Below are 21765 nucleotides of genomic sequence, written 5' to 3'. Positions count from 1 at the left end.
CCGATGGCGGAGCCGTGGCGGGGAGCGGAGCCGCTGTGGCGGACGCCGCCGGGCCGCCTGGCCCCGCCGCACATCTACCGCATGGCGGGGGCGCTGGGCGCCGAGCTGCGCCGCCTCTCCGGCCGCTTCGGGCCCGAGGCCGTGGCCGGGCTGGTGCCGCCCGTCGTGCGGCTGCTGGAGCTGCTGGAGGCGCTGGTGGCCCCGGCGGGCGCCGAGGGGGAGGCGTCGGCAGCGCCGGCCGGGCGGCAGGACGCGGAGGTGAGCGGGGCGGGGGGCTCGTCCCACCCTTCTGCCTTCGGGGGTCCCCTACGGGGTGGCCCTCGCCCCCACACTTGTCCTCGCAGGAGTCCCCGTGGGGGCAGCACTGACCCGGCTGTCCCCGTCCCCGGGGGTGGCCCAGACCCGGCTGTCCCCATCCCCGGGGGTGGCTCTGGCCCGGCTGTCCCCGTTCCCCGGGGGTGGCTCTGGCCCGGCTGTCCCCATCCCCGGGGGTGGCTCTGGCCCGGCTGTCCCCGTCCCCGGGGGTGGCTCTGGCCCGGCTGTCCCTGTCCCCTGGCATGGCTCTGGCCCGGCTGTCCCCGTTCCCCGGGGGTGGCTCTGGCCCGGCTGTCCCCGTCCCTGGGGGTGGCTCTGACCCGGCTGTCGCCGTCCCCGGGGGTGGCTCTGACCCGGCTGTCCCCGTCCCCGGGGGTGGCTCTGACCCGGCTGTCCCTGTCCTCCAGGACCCAGAGCAGAGGCTGTGGGAGGCCGAGCGCCGGGAGCGGGCCCTGCACGGCCGCCTGGCCCGCCTGGAGGAGCAGAACCGGCAGCTCCTGGGGCAGCTTGAGGAGAGCCAGTCCCAGGAAGGTGGGTGTCCCAAGGGGTCCGGGGACCCCTGCCCGCATGGGGTGTTCCGGGGGGGACGGCAGGCTGGGTACAGGGCTGAACCTGTTCTCTGCGCTGCCCAGCCCTGGAGACCTGTCCCACCAGGGAGCATGAGTGCTGTTCTGCAGGCCACAGGGACCCCAAACACCCAGAGCACCCCCCAAGCCCCCAGGAGGGTGGTGGGGGCAGACACAGGGTGCGGGCTGCCGTTGTCAGCACAAGGCTGCATAGGGCACAGCCTAAAGCTCTCAGCTCCCCTCTTTCCACTGTTCCTACTTTGCTATCTACCGGGAACATCGGAGTCTGGCTTTGCAGAAGCACCGAGGAACCTCGTAACGTTGTGGGGTTGGGAGAGTCCTTGGGTCCCAGGGGCCACTCATGCCTGTCCCCCCGGGTCTTGGCTCAGATAGCACAGTGCGGAAGGAGCGGGAGGTGATGCTGCGGCTGAAGGAGGTGGTGGACAAGCAGAGGGATGAGCTTCGTGCCCAGGCCCATGAGATCGTCTGCAAGAGTCGAGACACGGAGGCGGTGAGCGTGTGGGAGCTTGCGGGTGTGGTGCGTGAAGGGCCTGGGGACCTGCTTTCATGTCACCTCTCCCGGGGCTGTGATCGCAGCTGGTGAGCCTGCTGGGGCAGATGCCTTTCCCGTGGCTCTGCATGTCCTTGGGTGGGGACCCAGAGCCGCTGCTGCTGGGCCTCACGCTCCGCTGGCCTGGGCCCTCCAGCTGCAGGAGCAACTGCATCGCTTCATGGCCATGAACGAGGACCTGCGTCACAAGGTGGCCGTGGTGCAGGCTCAGCTCAAGAGCGCGCTGGAGAAGAAGTCGGACCTGGAGGCTGCGATGCTGCAAACCCAGAAGGAAATGAGCAGGAGGAGCAGGACCGCCTCTGAGATCCAGCACCCAAAGCCCAGCCTGGTGAGTCTGAGCCCGTGGCTCCACTGCTGCAGGGCATGGCTAATGCCGGCCCGACCTTCCCGGCCCTCTGTGTGGCTCCTGGCACGCCCGGACCCACCAGCTGCCAGCAGGACACGGCCGCTGGAGTAAGCCCCACTGCCGAAAATTGAACGGTGCAGTGTCTGCAATGCCAGTAACACCTTGTCCGTAACAATTGGTAGGGCTGGAGCGAGGAGTGAGCAATGCGAGGTGACGGGAGGAGAAGCCGGGTGGAACTCGGAGGATGAGGAGGGTTTGCAATGTGTGGCAATGGGTGGCAGGTGCTGGCTGAGCTGGGGATCCGCCGTGGTCCGTGGAGGGCTGCAGCAGCTCCAGACTATCAAACTCATTCCTGAGACTTTTCATCTCTGCCTGCACGTGGCACCCAGCTTTAGGGTGGGGGCTTCGGGGTCTCCGCTTGCCTGCTGATTCTCTTTCCATCCCCCCAGGAAGGAGCCCCATCACCCGCAGAGGAGCTGCAGCACCAGGACGCAGATGCGGGCAGGAGCCCTGCTCACTGCTGCTTCTCCAAGGAAGAGCTGCAGCAGATCCTGCAAGAGCGGAACGAGCTCAAGACCAACCTGTTCTTGGTGCAGGAGGAGCTGGCCTATTACCAGCGGTGAGTCCTGCCGCGTGGCATGGGGCAGCAAGCTGGGTCCCTCCCGTCCCTGCAGCCACCCGTGGCCCATCAGAGGCTGCTCCTGGTGCAGTCGGGGCGGATTTCTTTGCCAGACTCTCGGTTAACCAGCTGGCTGCTTCTTGCCAGGGAGCTGCTGAACGAAGAGAGAGTTCCCAGCTTCTTCTTGGATGCGATGAAGTCGACTATCAAAAGACAGAGAAAAAAAATCAGAGCCAAAATGCTGGGAACAGCGGAGGAGTCGGCAAGCAGGTGAGTCCTGCTCACCGGGAGAAGACGGGGAGCCTCCCGTGCAGAGTGGATGCCGGCTGACGGACTCCGGCGTTTAGGTGTGGTGTGATGCCCTGGAAGGGAACTCCTCCAGGCCAAAAGCTGCCTCCTCCCTGCCTCCCTCCAGAGATCAAAGGTGTAATGTCTGCAGTGGGTGTCTTGCTCTGGCTTAGCCCTGGGAGTGCCGCAGGGGCTGGGCTCTTCTCTGCTGCCACTCACACGTCCTTGTCACCAGTCACACATGACCTGGCCGAATGCCGCTCGTCCCTGTGTGGCTGTGGCAAAAGGGAGGCGAGGTGGTGGCTCTGGGACCGCCGGACGAGAAAGGCGGGTCCCTGCGCTGTACGGTTGGAGGCTGTCCCATGGGGAGCCTTTGAAGATGACAGTAGAGATGTTCCCTGAAGGCTCTGCAAGACACTCGTGGGCAGCGCTGGCTCCAACAGACTTCTCACCATGGGGAGGGGAGGACCCTGCGGGCACCAGCCCTGGCTCTGCGTGTCTGCGGCGGCGGGGGGCAAAGCCTGCGCTAAAGCTGCTGCGTGGCATGGGGGGAGCTGGATCTCACTGGCTTTTAGGGGCTTTAATAAAGGTCTGAAGGGGGCTGAGCTCTTCTGTGCTGCTGAAACCTGCTGCTTGCTTGTGTCGGGGGTCTGGGGGTGTTGGGTCCTGCCTGCTCGCCTCCCTGCCTGGCAAGGAGAGCCGCTGCCATGTGAATGCTGCCCTGCGCTCACCTCTCATGTGTTCCCCACTTCCCTGCGAGTTCTGGCTGTCACCCGCCTTCGTGCCAGGCTGCCCCCCACCTCAGCCCCGAGCCGCAGCCGATGGTGCCGGTTGTCTGGCTGTTCCCCTGGAGAAGTGTGCGCTTGCCATGCGGGGTGAGATGCCTAAAGACTTCACAGTGGGTTGTGGTTTCTGCTGTTGCGGCAACCGGGGATGCGCCGTCTGCTGACCAAGTCCTGGGGGTTTGAAGGGTGTCTGAGAAGACGTTGTGGATTGAGATCACCAAGCCGGGGCTGGGCTTGCCGTGAAGCACGGCTGTGTCTGGGACACGCATCACTGCAGCTGCCTGTGGCTTTGTAGCAGGTCACACCCCGACGGTGATTCATGGGGACAGAGCTCCCGTCCTTGTGCCCCTGGCTCTGCGGCCGCCTCCGCACGTGCGGCTCTGCGGGGGACACGGCTTGGCTTGGGAGGGAGCCCCGGGCTGGCTCTGGCACTCGCTCATGGCGAGCCTGGAACTCAGCGCAGGTTTTTCCCCCACTCCTTTGTGCTGCAGCGATGAAGACGAGGGCTCCTGGCTCCCAGCTCGCCGCGCGGACTGCGTGGATGCTCAGCCTCCCGAATCCAAAATTAGGAGCTTGTAAGTTCGCTCCCGTGCTCCGTTGCTGCTGGGGACGGGTGGTTCTGCTGGCAGAGAGGAGGTTTGGGGCTCGGCTGTGGACCTGGTGCCCGCTGAGCCAGGCTGCCCGGCGTGGGGCTGCAGGGATGCTGCCACGGGGGGGGTCGCTTGGTTCGGGGGGGACCCGCTTTGTGGGCAGGCAAGGGCAGGCCTGGCTGCCACCTCAGGGGTGCTGCACGCTCCCGGGGGCTCGCAGCCGGGCTGCGTCCAGCTGCTGCCACCAAATGCAGAGGAAAGTTGGGATCTGGCTGCTTCCTTGGGAAGCTCCTCTCCCCCACAGCTGTTATCTTCTCTCTCTGCAGTTTTGGGCTGTGGTATCAGGGCAGCAGCAAAGACCCCCCCGCATCCAGCTGCTCCGGAGCCTGGGAAATCATCGACTCACTGGACACGCAGCTGGAGCCGGAGGGAGGGAGCAAGCCGGTGGCCGGCTCCCCCGACAGAGCCACGCCACCCCTCTGACCCCACCTGAATGGGAGCTGGATCTGGCCTTGCAGCAGCGCTTCCCGGCTCCTCTTCTCTCGGCGTCTTCGAGAGCAGCACGGCAGCCCTGGCCGCTTCCCCATGCTGTGGGGACGGCAAAGCTGCAGCGTGGGCAACCTTCTTCCAAACCCACTGGGACGCTCGGCCGTGGGGTGCTGGCCTGGCACGGGACGGCTCTGCACCTCCAGGCATCTCTGCCTGTCGGCCACCCTTTTGTTGTGCCCGTGGCTTAACTATGGGGACCTGCACAGCCGTGCCCCTGCTCCCCACTTCTCTGTGCTTGCCGCTCAGCACGGCGGGGGTCTGCACCCTCTTTCCACTGCCGCACCCCAAAAGGCTCTTCCCGTCTGCTGGTGGCTCTTTCCGCCAAACACCTCTGCTCGCAGCCCAGGATCCCCTTGCCCGGTCCTGCTCTGTGGGGGTATTTCGCTTCACCCCTTTCCGTTCATACCTCCTCCCATCCGTGCAATGTGAAGGTCGAGTTGGGGTGCCCGACCCGGCCGGCTGGGTGCTGTCCCGGGGTCACTGCACAGCTGGGAGGGGCTGAGCACGCTACACCGGGTGTCCGGGTGCTCCCGTGTCTGGGAGCAGTCAGGATCAGCACCGCCAGTGCCACTCCTGCACTTTTCAGATGTGGGGTGAATCGGTTTTGTACTGGGACCTCTTCCTGCTGCTACAGGGAACTGGAAGACTGGAACAATCCTCGTGTTCACGGGGGCGAGTTGGTCCCCTCGGGTCAGGTACTTTCTAGCTCTAGAGCTGGAGTCGGAAATAAATCAGTCTCGTTTCTCCTCCGAGGTACCCACTGCAGCCTCTGCTCTCTCCTTGCTTGGGAAGGGCTGGGTGATGCTGCCAGGCGTCCGTCACGCTTCTCCAGTGTAGCTGTCACTTTTTGTGTGCCAATCCGAAAGGCTGTGGCCGGCTGCGCTGTGCCAGACTCCGGAGACCCTTTTGGGGGTCAGTTACGATGGGTAGCGGGGCTACAGGGCTGCAGCACTGGGCGCAGAGGAGTTAAGTCCTGCATGGTGGGGGGAGCAGCGCACTTCCAGCCTGGGGCCAAGCCGGCCTTGGGTAGGAAAAAGGTGTTTCCTGTGCATCTGCTGACACAAAGCTCCTGGGGAGACAGCGAGGTGGGACGGCGGCCAGCAGCAGTTCAAAGGCCAGCATGGGGCACGCCGTGTCCCCATGGGGGACATGGGGACCCCACCTTTCAGCCCCTGCCAGGGGTCGGGGCAGGGGGAGGCAGCGGATGCCTCATGTGGGTTGGGGGCACTTTGGCTGAAACAACTTTGGGGGTGATGGAGTATGGTACAGGGGGAGCGGGACGACTGCAGGTGAGATGTTCTGGCAGGCAGAAGCCCCTGCGTGGCTGCACCGAGCCCCTGGATGCCTGTTTTTGCTGCCAGGGTGGCAGCAAGGGCCAAATTTAGACCATGTAGTGGCATTCCCTGCCTCCTCCTCCCCGCCGCACCCCTTACGTCTGCATCGGGGCGCCTCCTCCCGCGTTTCCTCAGGAAGAAACCCAAGGCTGGCGGGAGGAAGAGGCCGCACCACGGGAGGGACAGGACGGGACAGACGGGACGCCGGCGCGGGGCTGGGGAGCCACCGGGATTTGGGCCCTCGCGCCCCGCCGGGATGGGGAGCGCCCGGTCCGTCCTCTGCCTCCAGCTGTGGCTGTGGCTACAGAGCTCTGCCCAGGAGCTCGACCCCGACGGCAGGAACGTCTGCAGGTAGGTGCCAGGGGGGTCCCTGCTCGCCCCCCTCCATCTCCTGGGGCCTCTCAGCAGCCCCAGCAGGTCGTCGTCAGTCCATCCTTCAATGGACGGAGACCCGCAGCCTGGCATTGTGTGGGTGCAGAGATTGGGGTGATGCTGGGGAGCGTGGTTGGGGCACGCATGGGCATTTGGAGCTCCCAGACCCCTTCTCCAGGGGTTATTTCTCAGGCACCCCCAGCGCGCAGGGCAACGGGGGGATGCGGGAGCACTGGCAAAGCTTTCATTGTGTGCCGGGTGGGAAACGTTGGCGTAGCAAACCCCAAAGGGCTTTTGGAGCTGACGTCCCCTCCGCTTTGCTGCTACATTGCCTCTCCCGTTGGTCTCGCCATCAACGGCAGCGCCTTCCATTGCCTTCACTTCGGTGCCTTTGCTCTGGGTCGCTGGCAAAGCTTGGAGCCGATCCCAGAGCGTCAGGGACCCGGCACAGGCCCTGTAGCGGCAGAGCCGGGCAGGCCTGCCCCACCACCCAGCCCCGCCGCCCGCTCGGGCTGCAGCCTCTTAAATTTCCTTCTATTTTGCTGGTTTCCTTCCGGAGCGATGCCCCTGGGGCCGCGCCGCTTCGCCGCCTGCCAGGCCCAGCCGGGGCAAGCACCCACGTTCACTTCGCCTTAGCTGAAGCTGCGAAGCCGCATGCGAACCCGTGCCGGCCCCGGCACCCCGTGCCCCGGCTGATGGCCCCTGGGTCTCTCCCGCAGGCTCCCCGCTGGCCCGGCGTGCTGCCCTGGCTGGAAGCAGGAAGGGCGGGCGTGCACGGCCGGTGAGTGATGGATGGCGACGAAGCCCAAAGCTCAGTCCCTGCGCTCGGCCGGATGGCTCCTCCACGGCGCTGGGTGTTGGGGGGAAGCCCTACAGCTCTCCCCGAGCAGCGGCGGTGGGGTCCTGTGCTGTGGGAACCCCCAAATGCCCACTGAGCAAGCTGCTAATGGTGCTGCGGCTCGGCTGGAGGGAGGGAGCGGGAAGCGGGATGGCGGTTTTCCCGGGAAGGCTGCCTCGGCAGGAGGTGGCCGGGTGGCGGGTGGTCTGGCAGTGGGGTGTGAGCCCGGGGGGGCCATCATGCGCTGACACGCCTGCCCTGCTACCGACAGCGCTGTGCGAGGGGGAAGATGCGTGCGGCGTGGATGAGGTGTGCGTGAGACCCGGGGTTTGCCTCTGCAAACCCGGCTTCTTCGGAGCAGACTGCAGTTCCCGTGAGTATTTTCCGCAGGGCTCTCAGCCCTTGCCATCCCCTTTGCCAGCCTGGATGCTCGGGGGGGCTGCCGGGCTTCCCCGTCACCCCCCCATCCTCCCTGTCCCCTTCGCAGGCTGCCCCGAGCAGTACTGGGGCCCCGACTGCAAGCGGAGGTGCTCGTGCCACCCCAACGGGCGCTGCGACCCGGCGAGCGGGCACTGCACCTGCGACCCCAACCACTGGGGAGGGCTCTGCCAGTTCCTTTGCCAGTGCGGCCCCCACGGCCACTGCGACCCCCTCACCGGTGCCTGCCGCTGCGAGCCGGGCTGGTGGGCACCTACCTGCAAGAAGCAATGTCAGTGCAACCCCGCCAGCTCCCGCTGCGACCCGCTCACCGGCCACTGCCGCTGCCTGCCGGGCTGGTGGGGCAGGAGGTGCAGCTTCAAATGCTCCTGCAACCTCTCGCCCTGCGCCCAGGAGACGGGCAAGTGCGAATGCAAGGCTGGGTTTTGGGGGCCAGCGTGCCAGCGGCGCTGCGACTGCTTGCACGGCTCCTGCAGCCCCCTCAGCGGGCACTGCAGCTGCAACCCCGGCTACCAGGGCAGGAGCTGCCGGGACCCCTGTCCGGCGGGGAAATACGGGTCTCAGTGCGTGCACAGGTGAGCCGGGAGCAGCGGGGGGGTCCTGCGGGTACCATGGGGCTGCAGCCAGACCTTGGGGGGGGAAGTCATCACCATTGTGTCTGTCCTTTTGGTTGGGCAGGGAGATCCGTTCTGGGGATTTGAGCATCCCTGGCCGGATGCAGCATCAGTGTTGCCCCAAAAGAAACACCTGCTAATGCCAGCAGAAAGCACTGGTGTCTCCTCAAAATGCGGTCGGCCTCGGTACCGCTCCCCAGAGCAATAAAGCAGCATCGTTTGCCTCCTGCCCTGTCGCTACTACAGTGCATTAAGTGCTATAGAGTATTTCCCTGTGATCCAAACTGATGCTGAACGCCAGTGTGGGGTGAAACCTGGGTTTTGGGGGGCCAGGGGTGGGTGTCAAGACCTCACCGCCCCTCTGCCTGTGCAGCTGTGGGAGCTGCAAGCGCAGCCAGCCCTGCTCACCCGTGGATGGCTTCTGCCTGGCCTGCCAGCCCGGCTGGAACGGGACCCTCTGCAAGGAGCCCTGCGCACCCGGCTTCCACGGCGAGGACTGCCTCCAGCCATGTCCCCGCTGCCGGCACGGGGAGGTCTGCGACCCAGAGACGGGGTCCTGCCTGCACTGCGAGCCCGGCTGGATGGGACCCAGGTAAGCCCAGGATCCGGCCACCGGTCCTCACGGGGGGTCCCTGCTCCGGGGTGCAGCGAGCTGACGCTTTGCTCTCTGTCTTGGCAGCTGCAACAGCTCCTGCCCTGCGGGCACCTTCGGCGATGGCTGCCAGCTCCTCTGCCCCGAGTGCATTGCGGGGAGCTGCGACCCTGTGTCAGGAGCTTGCATCTGCCAGGCGGGCTACTGGGGAGCCAGGTAACGCCGGGAGCAGGGCAGGGCCGGGACCCCGCTCTCCCCAGCGGCATTTCCCTCCTTTCCTCTCTCTTCCAGCTGCAACGACACCTGCCCGGAGGGGTATTTTGGCGTGAACTGTTCCTCGCCCTGCCAGTGCTCCCGGGGGACTTGCCACCCCGTGCGGGGGGACTGCGTGTTGAGTAAGAGCAACCTCAAATTTACTCCTTGGCGCTGGGCAAGGGACCATACATCCTTGCTGGGGACGGAGGTGCTGGGAGGCTGCAAAGCTGCCTCCTGGCCCCGCCACCAGTTGCCAGCTCCTGCGCACTCTGTGCAAGGCAGGTCTGCGGACCTGGCAGCCACAGGACATGCCGGACTCAATCCATCTTCTCCGTGCAGGTTTTAAGGACCACGGGGCCCTGGCAGCCGCCATCCTTGTCCCTCTCCTGCTGCTGCTGCTCTGCATCGCCTGCTGTTGCTGCGGAGCTGGCCCAGCAGATGCTAGAGACAGGTATTTTTTTTATACTTTGGAACCTGCGATGCAAAACCCCATCTCCCGCATCCCTTCACGCCCGTCTCCCCTGCGCAGGGCGGCCGTGCCAGACGATGACGTGGTGGCCCGGATGAAGCACCACGTGCAGGGGGTGCTGGCGAACCTCAGCGCTATGATGCCTTGCTTTTCCCTGGGAGGCTACAAACTTCCAAAAGTCACAGGTAAAAAAAGCAGAGCTACCAACAGCCCTTCCAAGGTGTCACCCTCCCCCCCTGCTCTTTGCATCGTCACCATTTGGGGGGGATCCTGCAGCCCCCCTTGCCCCACTGCATGGCTCAAGGTATGTGTTGCTCTCCCACCCCAGTCCTGAGCACCCCAGGGTGCCTGAACTCAGCTGGGTGTCTTCTCCTCCCCAGTTTCCCACCATGACACGGAAATCCCCTTCAACCCCAGCTTCATCGAGCCACCGTCGGCTGCATGGGTTTCAGACAGCTTCTCCTCCTCCTTCGACACCGACAACGAGGGACCCGAGTACTCTGTCCCTCCCAGAGAAGGTGACGTCCGCGGCTGCTCCTCCTCTCCCTGGCCTCCCGCAGCCCTCCTGGGCTGCCCGGGGTCAATCCTGCCCTGTTACCAACCCTGGGTGTCCCAGGGATGGGTGCTTGGGCGCAGGCAGCAATTATTTTCATACCCTTGTTTTCCTGTCTGCAAGGACGCACCAGGACCGTGCTTGGCCTCGTGCGATGGGACGTGCCTGGTGTGGGCAGCCCCATTTCACAACCTCCTCCTGGGCAAACGCTCCCAGGGACAATCCTGTTGCATCAGCCCCTGTCCCGATGTCCCCGAGTGTGTCCCTTGGCAGGGGGGTAGCTCCGGCAGCCCTAACTCTCATCCCCTTCTCCCGCAGGCGTTCCGCTGCTGGGGGGGGCCGAGCTGCAGGACGGGGCGTCCCCCCCCGGTGAGGCGCTCCCAGACCCATCCGCCTTTGACTCCGAGGACGTCTCGCAGCCCTTTGCCATCCCCCGCACCTCCAGCATCGCCAAGGCCAAGCGGCCCTCCGTGTCCTTTGCCGAGGGGACAAAATTTGGGGCGGCGGAGACCCCCAGCCCCGGGCGGAAGCCCAAGACCCCCTGGGGCCCATCCAAGCTGTCCCCACCGCCGGGGGACGCAGCAGCTGAGCTCCCCACTGAGCGACCAGCCAGCGATTGCTACGAGAGCCCCGAGCCCCTCGACAAGGGGGAGGAAAGCCACCGGCCATCGCCCCGGGCCACCCCGGGGGGACACCGGCGGGTGGTCCCCAGCACCAGGAACGTGGCCCAGAGAGTGGAGGCGCTTGAAGCGGCTGCAAAATCCGGCAGCTGGGAGGCAAAGGGGAAGGAGCCCAATGTCACCACCATCTACATGATGGTAGGAACGGCCAGGCAGGACCCCAAGGCGGAGGGGGGTGGCGAGGGACCCGTCCAGGCTGTGCTCAAGAGGCTGGGCAGCTTGCAGAGGGGCAAGTGGGCTGCAAAGGAGGAGCCCAAGGCAAGGAGGAGCGTCGAGGCCATCCAGAAACCGCCCCGCCGGGCCCTGGCGCAGTGCAGAGACTCGGTGAATAGCTACAAGCAGAGGGAGAGCGTCCCGGGGGCTCCTGCCGAGCCGTCCCCCGGCAAGCACCAGCAGCTCCCTGGGAAAAGACAATCCTTCCTTCTCGCATCGCCAAAAAGCACTGGGGCCCAGGATGGGGCCAGTGATGCTGTAGGTGCCAGAGAGAGGGACGAAAGCCCTGAGTTAGTCCTCAGCCTCGAGACAAAGGGACAGGCTGCCCTGGAGGAAGAGCCAAAATACGAGAACGTGACCAGCGGCAGGGCCGATTCGCCCCCGGGCCCCACCAAGGAGCTGCTGGCCACCCCTGGGGCCACCTGAGCCACCACCGCCTGGGCTGGGGCAGCCGGAGCCCAAGAGGCCCCTCCGCCCCCAGCGTGGGGGGAGCAGAGGTCCCGCTCCGAGCTGTGAACTGGAGAAGCATTGAGCCTTCCCATTGCCCCCCCCCTTCCTCCGTGCCGCGTTGCTGGTGTGGACCCTCGCTGGCGGGCGCAGCCGGCAGGACCGGGGATGCTGAGAGCCGCAGCGGTGGCAGCCCCATGGGGTTGCGGTGCTTCAGGGCTGTCTTCTGCTCCCCTCACACCCCCCGCCCTATGTGCCCCATTTCGTGTCTGCCACAGCCTGGAGGGACAACGATGCTCTGGACGCAGCGTTGGCACCTTCTGGTCCCTGCCGGCATGGGGTTTGGGGACACATATCCTCCTCGTAAACGGGACTGGGGCTGCTGGGGGCTCCGCTGGGAAACGCGTGGACAAAAACCAGTTTCACCCCATCGGCTTTCACCTTTCCCTGTCCCAGCTTTGGTAATGCTGCTCGAAGCCTCTTGCTGTAAAGGTGCTTCTCGCTGGAGGGGATTATTTTGTGGAGCTGGGCTGGGGAGAGATGATGGGCTGTCACAAGCAGCTTCAGCAAAAATTAATTTTAGCTGCTTATCTTGAAGGGTATCTGGGGCTGCAGGGGTTTATCTGTGTGGCTCTGGCTTTCGTGGCAGGCTCTGGCTGCCTTCGTTTCTATGTACATGCGTAGCACATGAAAAGGCTCATGGCACAGCACAGGGTTTATCGACGGCCTTTTAAACTCCACGTGATACCAGGCTGCAATTGTGCAAGAGCAAACGTGGCAGCTGGGCCGTGACCATCAACCTGTGCACCCAGCGCTGTTCTGGTCCTGATAAGGACAAAAGCTGCACGGAAAATGGCATTTCCGCGGGTGCCCTCAGCTCCTGCCATCTCCCAGGCCTCATTCCTGCTGCAGCAACGTGTCACCACGGGTGGCTGAGATGCGATGAAGGTGCTGCAGCATCTCCAGCGCAGCCGGAGGACCTTGTGCAGTGCGGGTGAGACGGGCACGACGGCTCTGCCGCCCGTGCAAGGCGGTCAAGATGCATGGATTTGTAGCATGAACTGGTTTTAGATGTATCTAAATGGTAGAAGTTTTATGTGTATTTTTCTGTTATTTTGCGTGGCATGAAAGCCTCTGAATGAAAATTAAATGTTACCAAAGCCCTTCAGGATTTGGGTTTCCCAGCTGTCCTCTGAATCAAAGACATGGTCAGAAATACCCTCCGAAGTGTGGAAACTGTCAGCAGCCTGAGGCTTTCAGTTTTTTTTTTTTTTTAAATTTTCTGGTTCTGTTGAATTCTGAACTCTCATTTATGGAGCTGAGCCCAGCGCGGTGCCAGAGACGGGAGGGCAGAGGGAATGCGAACGGGCTGTGAGCGTCCGGAGCACCTACATTGCAAGCTGCGTCTCACGCATCACGTGCAGAGCTCCGTGTGAATCCTTCTGGTCTGGTGCTGCTGAGTTGGGGTTTAGAGTTTGGGGTGTTTCAAAAAGCAGAGTGGGTTTTGCTTTTTCCCTTTGGGTTTTCACGGGTGCTTCTCCGCAGCGCAAGGCACCGAATCCCCGCAGTCCCACATGGGTGAGGCTTCCAGTTTTGCAGAGAGCATGCAGCACTCCTTCCTTCACTGGTATCACCCACTGCCGTGGTTATAACACCAAATATTCCTGTATATGAACAAAAATGCTCATCCTGGCAAGACCTGAGCAGCAGCCCGGCCAGACCTCTGTTCTGCACAGGCTAGTTTTTGTTTTGATGCTATTTTATTACAGTGGCAGGGACAGTCCCACATTTTATTTATAAGCAGCCATTTTTTCCTAACCGGTTAGATATTTTCAGCCTGTCAGCCGAGCAGCGTTGTGCCAGAAGTGAACGTCACGTGAGCCGGTTCACCCTGGGTACGGCATGTAAATAGCTGACAACAACCCAACTGCCTTCCCTGACGTTGACATGAGCACCCAGCTTTGACAAAACGCTGCTGCGGCTGCTGCGAGAACCTTTCCTGTTGACGGGCTGAGCCGCGAGGCAGGATGTTTCCTCTGCTTGAGGATGAAGCATTTTCACCCTGTCTGGGCGGTGCAAGGAAAACAAGCGGTGGATTTCCAGCGCATGGCTGCCCATGCACACGCCCGCAGCGTGGTTGCGCTGGTGTCTTCTCCTTAGGGATGCTTCAGTCCGGCTTTGCCGTGGTTTGAATTCTGGATGCGGGAGGTCTGCGAGCCGGAGCTGGCGGGTGTGGGAGGGGTTAATGTCTTCCCGTGCTGGATCTCTGACTTTCCAAATCCCGCTGCAGTGGTTTGAAGCCAGCGGGTGGGAAGCGGTTCCCGTGTGCAGGTCCTGTCCGTAAGCAAAGAGGCGTCCGTCCTGCCCGCTGCCGGGGCAGCTCGTGGCCTCCCGGAGGTAGGAACAGAGGCTTGAGCCATCCCCCGTGGCCACGGGGGTCTGTCCCCCATCACCAAGGCCTTGTCATCTCCTTTCCCAAACTGTCCGAACTCTGACTTTGAAAAGGACCACGTCATTTCTCCCAGCGGCTCCATCCGAGCCTGCTGAGGACCTCCCTGCGTGGCCGAGCCGGGGCTGTCACCTCCCTTCCAGCCTAAACTCATTCCCGGCCAGTTTCTATAAATGTGTCTTTGTGCCAGCGCTGCTCTTCAGCTTCACTTTATTTTTTTTCTCTCCATGATGTTTACTCATTCCCCGGGTGTATTTATAGATGGCAGCGGATCACCTGATAGCTCCTTTTTGTCCTTCTAGGATAGGAAAACCGAGCTCCCCCCCGCCATGCTCTTGCTCTAGCAAAGGGTTCCCGTGTCCCCGAACAGCCTCCGAGCCCTCCTCGTGCTCCTTCCCGCCGCAGTTCATGTTTCTTGGACCCAGCGAGCAGGTCTGGGTGCTGAGGTCTCCCGGGGCCTCGTGCTGTCTCAGCCTTCCTCTACCTCCGCTAAAACCACGGCTGCCTTGTTTCCTTGGGGCTTTTTTGTGTTTGTTTGCTTTGGCTTAAATTCCCTTTCCAGCTGTTGCAATGTTTGACCCTTATCCCACAGCCGAGGCCGAGGAGTTTCCTCTTCCCGCCGGCCGCAGCTGGCCCCGTTCTCAGGGATGCAGCGGTGGGTGCACGTCCGTCTGTCCGGGCTCTCAGCTTCCGCTGAGCCACTCCGAGATATTTACCTGCCACATGTTTTCTTCTCATTTGGCCGACAAAAGGTGCCCCGTGACAATTTCCAGGGGTGTATGGCCACGTCCTCCGGCCCAGGACCTCGCTGATGAGCGATGGCTTTACGGCGGGACTTAGCAACCCCGCAGAGGAAGGCTCTGAAAAATAACTGAATATACGAGTCAGAGCTCCGGTGAGCGCGGGCGCAAAGTCGCTCTCGCGGCGTGCAGTGATTTCATTTTTATTTCATCAAACAGCGGGGTGTGCTCGTGGGCCGGGGTGTCTCGGGGGCTCCTCGCCCCGGGCTGGGTGTTGGATGCCTGCTCCCAAAACGGCCTTTTACCGGGCGGACAGCTTCTCCGCTCCCTCCTCGGGTGGGGCAGCGGGGCGGGTGGGCTTCGCAGGACGGATCCGGTGCCCGTAGCCGTAGCGGACGAGAGACAACGCGGGTCGCGTTACCGAAATGGCTCCTCGTGCTCGGTCGGGGCCGCACGAGCAAGAGCCGTTCCGCTGCTCCGCGGTGAGCGCGGTGCGGCTCCCCCCGCTGCCGCCCGGGGCCGGCGGAGACCGGCAGCGGCCGGCACCGAACCCCGCCGGGAATCTCCCGCCGTCCCTGCGGGACCGCGCGGTGCCGGGAGGGGGAGCGGGAGGGCCGGCGTCACCCCCCCGCCGCCGTCCAGGGAAGGCGGCGAGTCCCATCACCGCCCGGATGCCGCTGTCCCCGGCGGTGCGGGGAGCGGGCGGGGCGGGGCGGGGGGGTGCGTTTCACGGCCCCCGCGGAGGGCTGTCCCCCCCGCCCCGTCCCGCTCTGCCCCGTGCCCAGCCCCGGGGCGCCGCCGCGGAAACAACGGTTGCGGCGTCGGGGTGCGTGGGCCCGTCCCGTCCCGGGAGAACCCAGGGGCAGTCCGGGGGGGGGTACCGGAGGGGACCGGGGGGGACCGGGGGGCGCGCGGCCCGGCACGTGCCCCGGCGGCAGCGGCGCGCGCCGTCATTGGCTGGGGCGGCGGCCAATCAGCGGCGGCGCCTGTTTGCTCCCGAGGAGGGATAAAACCCCGGGTGGGAGCGCGGCGGAGCGGAGTGGGGGCGCGGCGGAGGGTGAGCGGGGGGATGATGGGGTGCATCGAGGGGGGGCATGGGGAGAGCGGGGTGGGGGAAAGGGGGGGGCCTTGCATGGGGGGAGAGCGGGGTGCATGTGGGGTGGGGGTTGCGTCGGAGGGGGGGTAGCAGTGTGCACGGGGGGGTGGAGAGGGAGGGGGTGCGCTGGGGGAGACCAGGGTGTGTGGGGGGGTTGGTCGGGGGGAGAGGGGGTGCACAGGGGGATTCGTGCGTGGGAGTGGCACGTATTGGATGGAGGAAGAGGGGGGTTGGTGGGGAAGAGCCGGGTGCATGGGAGCGATTTGTGGGTGGGGGGCAGCCTGCACCGGGGGGGTGACCGGGGAGGGGGGGAGCAGGGTGCGGCAGGGCTGTTTTGGGGGAGGTGGGTGCGTGGGGGATGGATGAGGGGAGGGCAGCAGGCGGGGGGGGGTGTGGGTTGAGGGGTGTGCTGGGGAGGAGTGGGGTGGAGGGGCTGGAAATGGTGGAGGAAATGTGTCGTGGGCTGCGCTGGGGGAGCGGGCCTGTGCGGGGGGGGCACGGCTGCAGGGTGGCTTCGTGGGGCAGGGGGCTCTGCGCCGGCTGCTGTGGCTGGAGGGTGGCCCTGTCCTCCTGGCACCCTTGCAGGGAGCTGGGCCAGACCCCCACCCCTAAAACGCAACCCAGGGCTGGGGCCTGTCCCCTGCGGAAAGCCCTGAGAAGCTGTCTCGGGCTGTGGTGTGTAGCCAGCTGATTTCCCCATAGCACCCGCCTGGGGTGTGCTCTGGGCTGGGAAGAGGCTCAGCTTGTCTAAAATGGCCACCTGCCTTATGACCCAGCGTTGGCCCCAGTGCTCTGCACCTCTGGGCTCCTCGGAGCAGCCCCTCGGCCAGCCAGGCCTGCTCCCGAATCCCCTGCTCGCTCTCGTGGGCCCCGGGGACTGGGACAGCCCCAGGGATGGGGACATGTGGAGCTGGAGACAGTCGATCCAGCTGCAGCATCCATGGGGCAGCCCAGGGATGCCAGCGTGCTGAGGTGGAGCAGCATGTGCCACGGGCTGTCCTGGCAGCGCCCCTGGCTGTCTGCACAGCTAGGATGGGGCAGGATGCGGCCCACCTTGTCTTCCAGCTGGGTGGTCTGGCAGTTAGCAAAAAGTGCTCCTTGATGAGCCATCTGTGGCATAAAGTGCGTATGTAGGACCCATGGCACATACAGGACCCATGCTCACCTTCCAGAGCAGATCTGGTGGGTCACTAAAGCCACCGTTAGGGCTGTGGGGCTGCCCCCCTGGTCCCAGCCTCTGCCTGCAAGCAGCCGGGAGATTGGGGTGCTGGCTGAAGCCCCCCGCTCTGGCACGTGTTTCCTTGCTGCCTTACAAATGAGCTGCCTGCCCTGTGCAGGTGATGGAGTGGGCTCCGGGCAGTTGATATTTGCTGCATTTTCATACCTGTCGCTCGGGAAGCGGAACGGAGTCCTTGAACGCTCCTCTGTCGTGCGGTGTGTGCACTGGAGGGGCTGCTCCAAGGGCACCTGTGCTCCCCCATCCCTCCAGGTGACTTGGCAAACTGGTACCTGCAAAAACAAGTTTTACACCCGAGTGCCTTACGTTCAGCAGGCAGGTTTGCTTGCGTCCCGGTAGAGATCTCTCTTCTTAAACCACGCTTTTTTGCACTCTTTGAGCAGCACGTGCTGTGTCTGTGGACTCACTGGATGTTGTTCTGGTCCCTGCAGGTTGAGACTCTGAACGAGGCCATCTCCCCACGCAGCAATGGCACCCACGCTTGCTACTGCCCATCGCCGGCGCTGGTGGATGGCATTCACAGCCATCATTGAGAATCTGCTCTTCTCTGCTGTCCTGCTGGGCTGGGGATCCCTCCTCATCATGCTGAAAGCAGAAGGGTTTTATTCCTACCTGTGCTACGAGTCAGGTAAGGATGCTCTGGAGACTTGTGTGAATAAGTTGCTGCTGAGGTTTGCTGGTGCGGTTCCTTGTCTGAGGGTGGTGTGGAACTGGCTAGAGTCGGGCTGAGCTCCAGGTCAGTCCTGGGGCAGAAGGAAGGGATGTGCGCTCCTTTCCAAAACCGATGGCATCCCTGTGACAGTGTAATGTGCCTGTAGTTGCTGTTGCTTTGCAGAGTGATTGGAAAAGAAGCCTTAAAGGTTAGGTAAAGTTTTTCTGGACAGCTTTTTCCACTTGGCCATGGGTTCTTCCTATGCACGGTGGCCTGGCTGATCTCTGCAAGGGAAGGCCTGATGGGTACTGGAAGATGATGATTGTGGGGAGGGTGTCCTGAGTTTGTAGGAGGAAACTACGGGCACTCTTTCTTTAGTGGTAGGAAAAAAGAATGTGGGTGACAATAAGATTAGGGGAGTCAAGTGCTACAGTTGAGGAGAAGTTACAGAAGTAAATGCTACTGATGTTTTGTTCCTCTCCCTCTTCAAACGCCCAGGATGTGCTCAAACCAGGCAGTGTCTCTATTGGGCTTGAGATCCACCTGGCCCAGCCAGAGGAAGCGGTTGTCCATGTTGCAGACACAGCCTTGCAGGGAAGGAGACAATCCTGTGGTGTGGGAAGGATAACCCTGGGAAAAACAACATGTGGGTGGACATATATTGCCCGCCTGGGCATGGAGAGAATTACGGTCTGGGGAATCGCACAGTGCGGTAGGGTGGACAGCGGGGTTAAAAGGAACCTGAGGGTAAAGGTGTGGTATGGATTTGGAAAGCTGCTTTAGTGATAGAAGGTTTGCGAGTGCTCAGAGAAGGGAATAGCAGAGTGAAGAGAGGCAGGAGCTAGGTGTTTGGCCTCTGTCCAGAGATGTGTCATGGTGGGCGAGATGAGAAGGTGGATCAGTGCGTTCAAGGCTGGTGAGGATGGGGATGGAGGAGGAAGCAGTAGGGGAAGAAAAAGGAGCTGGAAATAAATAAGTGCATGGACCCTCACTGGGTAATGGCTAATAGTGGGGGAAATCTAAAATGTGGTGAAACGAAGTCCAAGCAAAAAGTGACTGTGAATAGTTGTGATGAAACTTTGCTTTTTTTTTTTTCCCATTCACCAGCTGCTTGTTATCGTCTTCTCTTCTGCTTTGTGTGCCTGTGGGCGGCTGCCTCAGTCTTGTAGAGCCTGGGTTGATGCACCTGGCAAACATGCACGTGTTTGAGTCTTCTACCAGCTGTAGCTTGGCTGCTTAATCTCCATCCTATGCTCTGCTCATAGTGCGATGCTTCCAGGCGTGTCCATGTCACTTGGGTCTCCAGTAGTGCTCCAGACTGTGTGAGGGAGAGTCCTCAGCAGCTGGAGACTGTTTAGGACTTCTGTTCAAGGCTGCTCTGTTCTTGCCAAGCCATGGTGACTTTGTCACAGGCCTGTGTAAGAGATACCATTAAACCTATCAGGTGGAGGCTTTCTGTCACCGAGATAAAACCCATGAGAGTTGATAAGCAAATGCTGACTGTCTCTGAAAGCAGCCATTTTCCTATCTGTTTCCTGAGATGTGCCCTGCTGACAAAAGCCCTGCTTCACTTGGGGCCCACCTCCTACTCTTTGCTTTGATTGCTTTCAATTCATCTGCCTTTGCCCCAAATCAGTGAGATTCACCTTGGCTTCTCACCCGGTTGCCAATCTGTGGTCTGTCTGGCTCTCCCCGTGGGAGTGCCCAGACCACAGGGAAGATGCAAATGTTTGGACAGCGGTGAAATTGCTGTCCTGGGGGCAATTTCTTCCTCCCAGTGACCAACTTGTGCCTGGAGGCAGGAGAACTTAATGCCTGAAAAGAAATTTATGTAGTCAAGTGTTCTCATTGTCCTCAAATATCTGGCCATCACTGCTGAACTCGGTGATGGCTTATGATGAGATCGAGGACCAGTTATGCCGGTTTCCTCGTTCATCCATGCTTACTCACTTTCCTTTCTCTGTTTTTGTCCTCATTGTAGTAATCTCAGTGATTTGGTAGGGAAGAGTCCTAGCTTCAAGGGTGGTGAGAGCAGACTCCCTCGCGGCGGTCACTGAATGACCGGCACCAAGCTGAGTTTGACCCTTGCTGGGATTAGGATGGCCCAGTGATTGCCTTTCTCAACATAACCTATTGAATCCTGCAGCCTGAGTGGGTACTTGGCTGGAAGGCTGGTGCAAACAAATTATAACTAGTAGCCTTTGGGCACTTGTTGTTCCTAATGCTGCTGTGTGCATGTAAGTATTGCAAAAAAAAAAAAAACCAAACCCAAAAAAACCTTTTGCTAATGAGCCAAAGGTTCTTGGCAAGGCTTCTCATTTGTCAGCAAAAGCTCTTGCACTTTGTGATGCCTTCAACGAAAAAACTAGACCTTGTCCCTTCTGCTGGCTCTTCTCTGAAGGTACCAGCAGCTGCCCAGAAAGTGATTGCAATTCATGAAGGACTCCTTGTCGTCCTGTTGAATCCCCCCCTTTCCCTGCCCGCCCTTGGCTTCTGGTATTGGATTTTACTTGTCCACCGTGCAAACATGTGGGGTCTGCAGGACTCTTAACTCAGTTGCCTGAGAGTGGAGATGGACCCCTAGAAAAATCCGTGTTAAAGTAACACGTATTTTTAAAGTAATTGTGCAACAGGGTTTGGGTGGGGGGTTGTACCCGTTCTGGGCGGCAGGTTTGGCCACATCCTGAGAGGTATGTTTGAAATGTGCTGACAAGGAGTCTGGTAGTGGCACTTTGTTCCCATTTTAATTTTACTACACTACTACTTGGCCTTTAACCAACTGAAGCAGCATCTTTTATTTGGTGCAAGTGCTGATTCCACAGTCTTTATCAGGATTCAGGCCTTATCAGCTGCTGGGGAACTTGATCTGTTCAGGGTCTTGCGTTGCTGCGGTGTTGCTGGGATTGGGAAGCTCAAGGCTTGGGTCTGAGACATGTTTGAAAAAAAAAAAATCTTGAACTTGATAATCTGTTCACAAAGAGCAGAGATAAGGAGCCAGATGGACAGAGAGACTTCCTCTAAGACAGGGCTGCAGAAAACCAAAGGGACGATAAGCTAATTCACTTACAACAGGTTAAGGCCCCTTAACATGGGCATAGGAGGAAGGTGCTGCCTTACAGCTTTCTGCTCTTATTTATCTGGGGTCTGTGGTGGGGAACTCGCAGTCTGAAGGTCCCTTCCAAGCTGGTAAGATGTAACAACAGCTAGTGGAAAGGCTGCACACGCGACCCTGTAAACAGGAAAAGAGTAAATGCGGTAAATGTTCAATTTCTACAGGAAACATGCTGCGCTGATTAGCAGCTGTCGGGGGATCGGAGAGCTGCATGGGAAGGCGCTGGCCCTGGGTGAAAATTGCTGTAAAATTAAACCGCAGCTGGGGAGAGAATGGGAGTTTAACTGGAGTCTGTGCCTCAGTTATATGAGACTTTCAGCTGGGTGCCCAGAGGGGGTGTCCTGGAAGTGCAAGTGGATGGACAGGCAGAGAGGGAAACCTGAATAAATTGCATTTGCAGTGGTATAAAGCAAGAACATCTCCTCCCAGTTCCCAGAAGTATGACACCATCCTGAAAAGAGAAAACATGTTCTTATGTGGGCAGACTGCAGATCAGTTGTTTGCACATGTCTTTCACTGAATATTTTTTTTAACCAATGCTCCCAGACTCTTTGGCCCTGATTTCTTCTTTTTTAAAAAAAAAAGGGAAGGTGAGGCTGTGCGGGCTGTGTCCCATAGAGCTATTGCCAGGGTGGCTGGGGGTGTCTTGCCTGCTTGGCTCAGTCTGATCCATGAAACAAGACGAAAGGAAATTTCCTCTCTGCTGTCGGAGATGGCAGTCACTCTTGATAAAGCCAGACTCATTCCTCTGGTAACGCAGTGTATGCCTGGGATTTGAAGAGGTCAGTAAAGAGTAGTTAATGATTGACCCTCTCATGAAACCTACAGCACTTAATTTGGGAGAAAGGATGACTTTAAAGGTTCCAGTAACAGCCTGAACAAATCCCAGCGATGAGCTTGACATAAATGATTACCGAGGCAGCCTTCCCCTCACCTAAGCTGTCATTCTTTAAATAGTAACTTGAACTACTAATTGGGCAGTAGAAATCCTGCTGCTTGTAGGGGGAGCGCTGTAAAAATAGGCAGTATGTTCTTGTAATTGCTG

The 21765-nt window shown here is 61.0% G+C and overlaps 3 protein-coding genes across 3 annotated transcripts in view; all 3 read left to right on the top strand.

Annotated features, from left to right (window-relative positions):
• The first annotated feature begins 3 nt into the window (after positions 1-3).
• Positions 4-5314, top strand: RILP (Rab interacting lysosomal protein). Its single transcript, XM_059829359.1, is given in 9 exon segments — positions 4-258; positions 723-887; positions 970-1009; positions 1265-1392; positions 1589-1780; positions 2248-2417; positions 2565-2687; positions 3982-4065; positions 4407-5314. Coding segments are annotated over 9 exon segments (1314 nt in total). The 3' UTR covers positions 4564-5314.
• A 905-nt stretch (positions 5315-6219) lies between these two features.
• Positions 6220-11533, top strand: SCARF1 (scavenger receptor class F member 1). The gene is made up of 11 exons (XM_059829350.1): positions 6220-6314; positions 7055-7116; positions 7445-7546; positions 7661-8186; positions 8599-8817; positions 8905-9033; positions 9109-9212; positions 9412-9523; positions 9602-9726; positions 9922-10059; positions 10413-11533. The coding sequence occupies exons 1-11, from the start codon at positions 6220-6222 to the stop codon at positions 11411-11413; spliced, it is 2613 nt and encodes an 870-aa protein (XP_059685333.1). The 3' UTR covers positions 11414-11533.
• Positions 11534-17387: 5854 nt separating this feature from the next.
• The window catches only part of SLC43A2 (solute carrier family 43 member 2), a 29502-nt gene continuing 25124 nt past the window's right edge, over positions 17388-21765 (top strand). Inside the window, exon 1 of the mRNA XM_009815433.2 lies at positions 17388-17584. Within this exon, the coding sequence (XP_009813735.1) occupies positions 17425-17584 (160 nt within the window). The 5' untranslated portion in view covers positions 17388-17424. The remainder of the gene's footprint in view (positions 17585-21765) is intronic.

The sequence above is a fragment of the Gavia stellata genome, chromosome 25, assembly GCF_030936135.1.
Source record: "Gavia stellata isolate bGavSte3 chromosome 25, bGavSte3.hap2, whole genome shotgun sequence".
NCBI lineage: Eukaryota > Metazoa > Chordata > Aves > Gaviiformes > Gaviidae > Gavia > Gavia stellata.
This window is presented reverse-complemented; position numbering and strand designations above follow the sequence as displayed.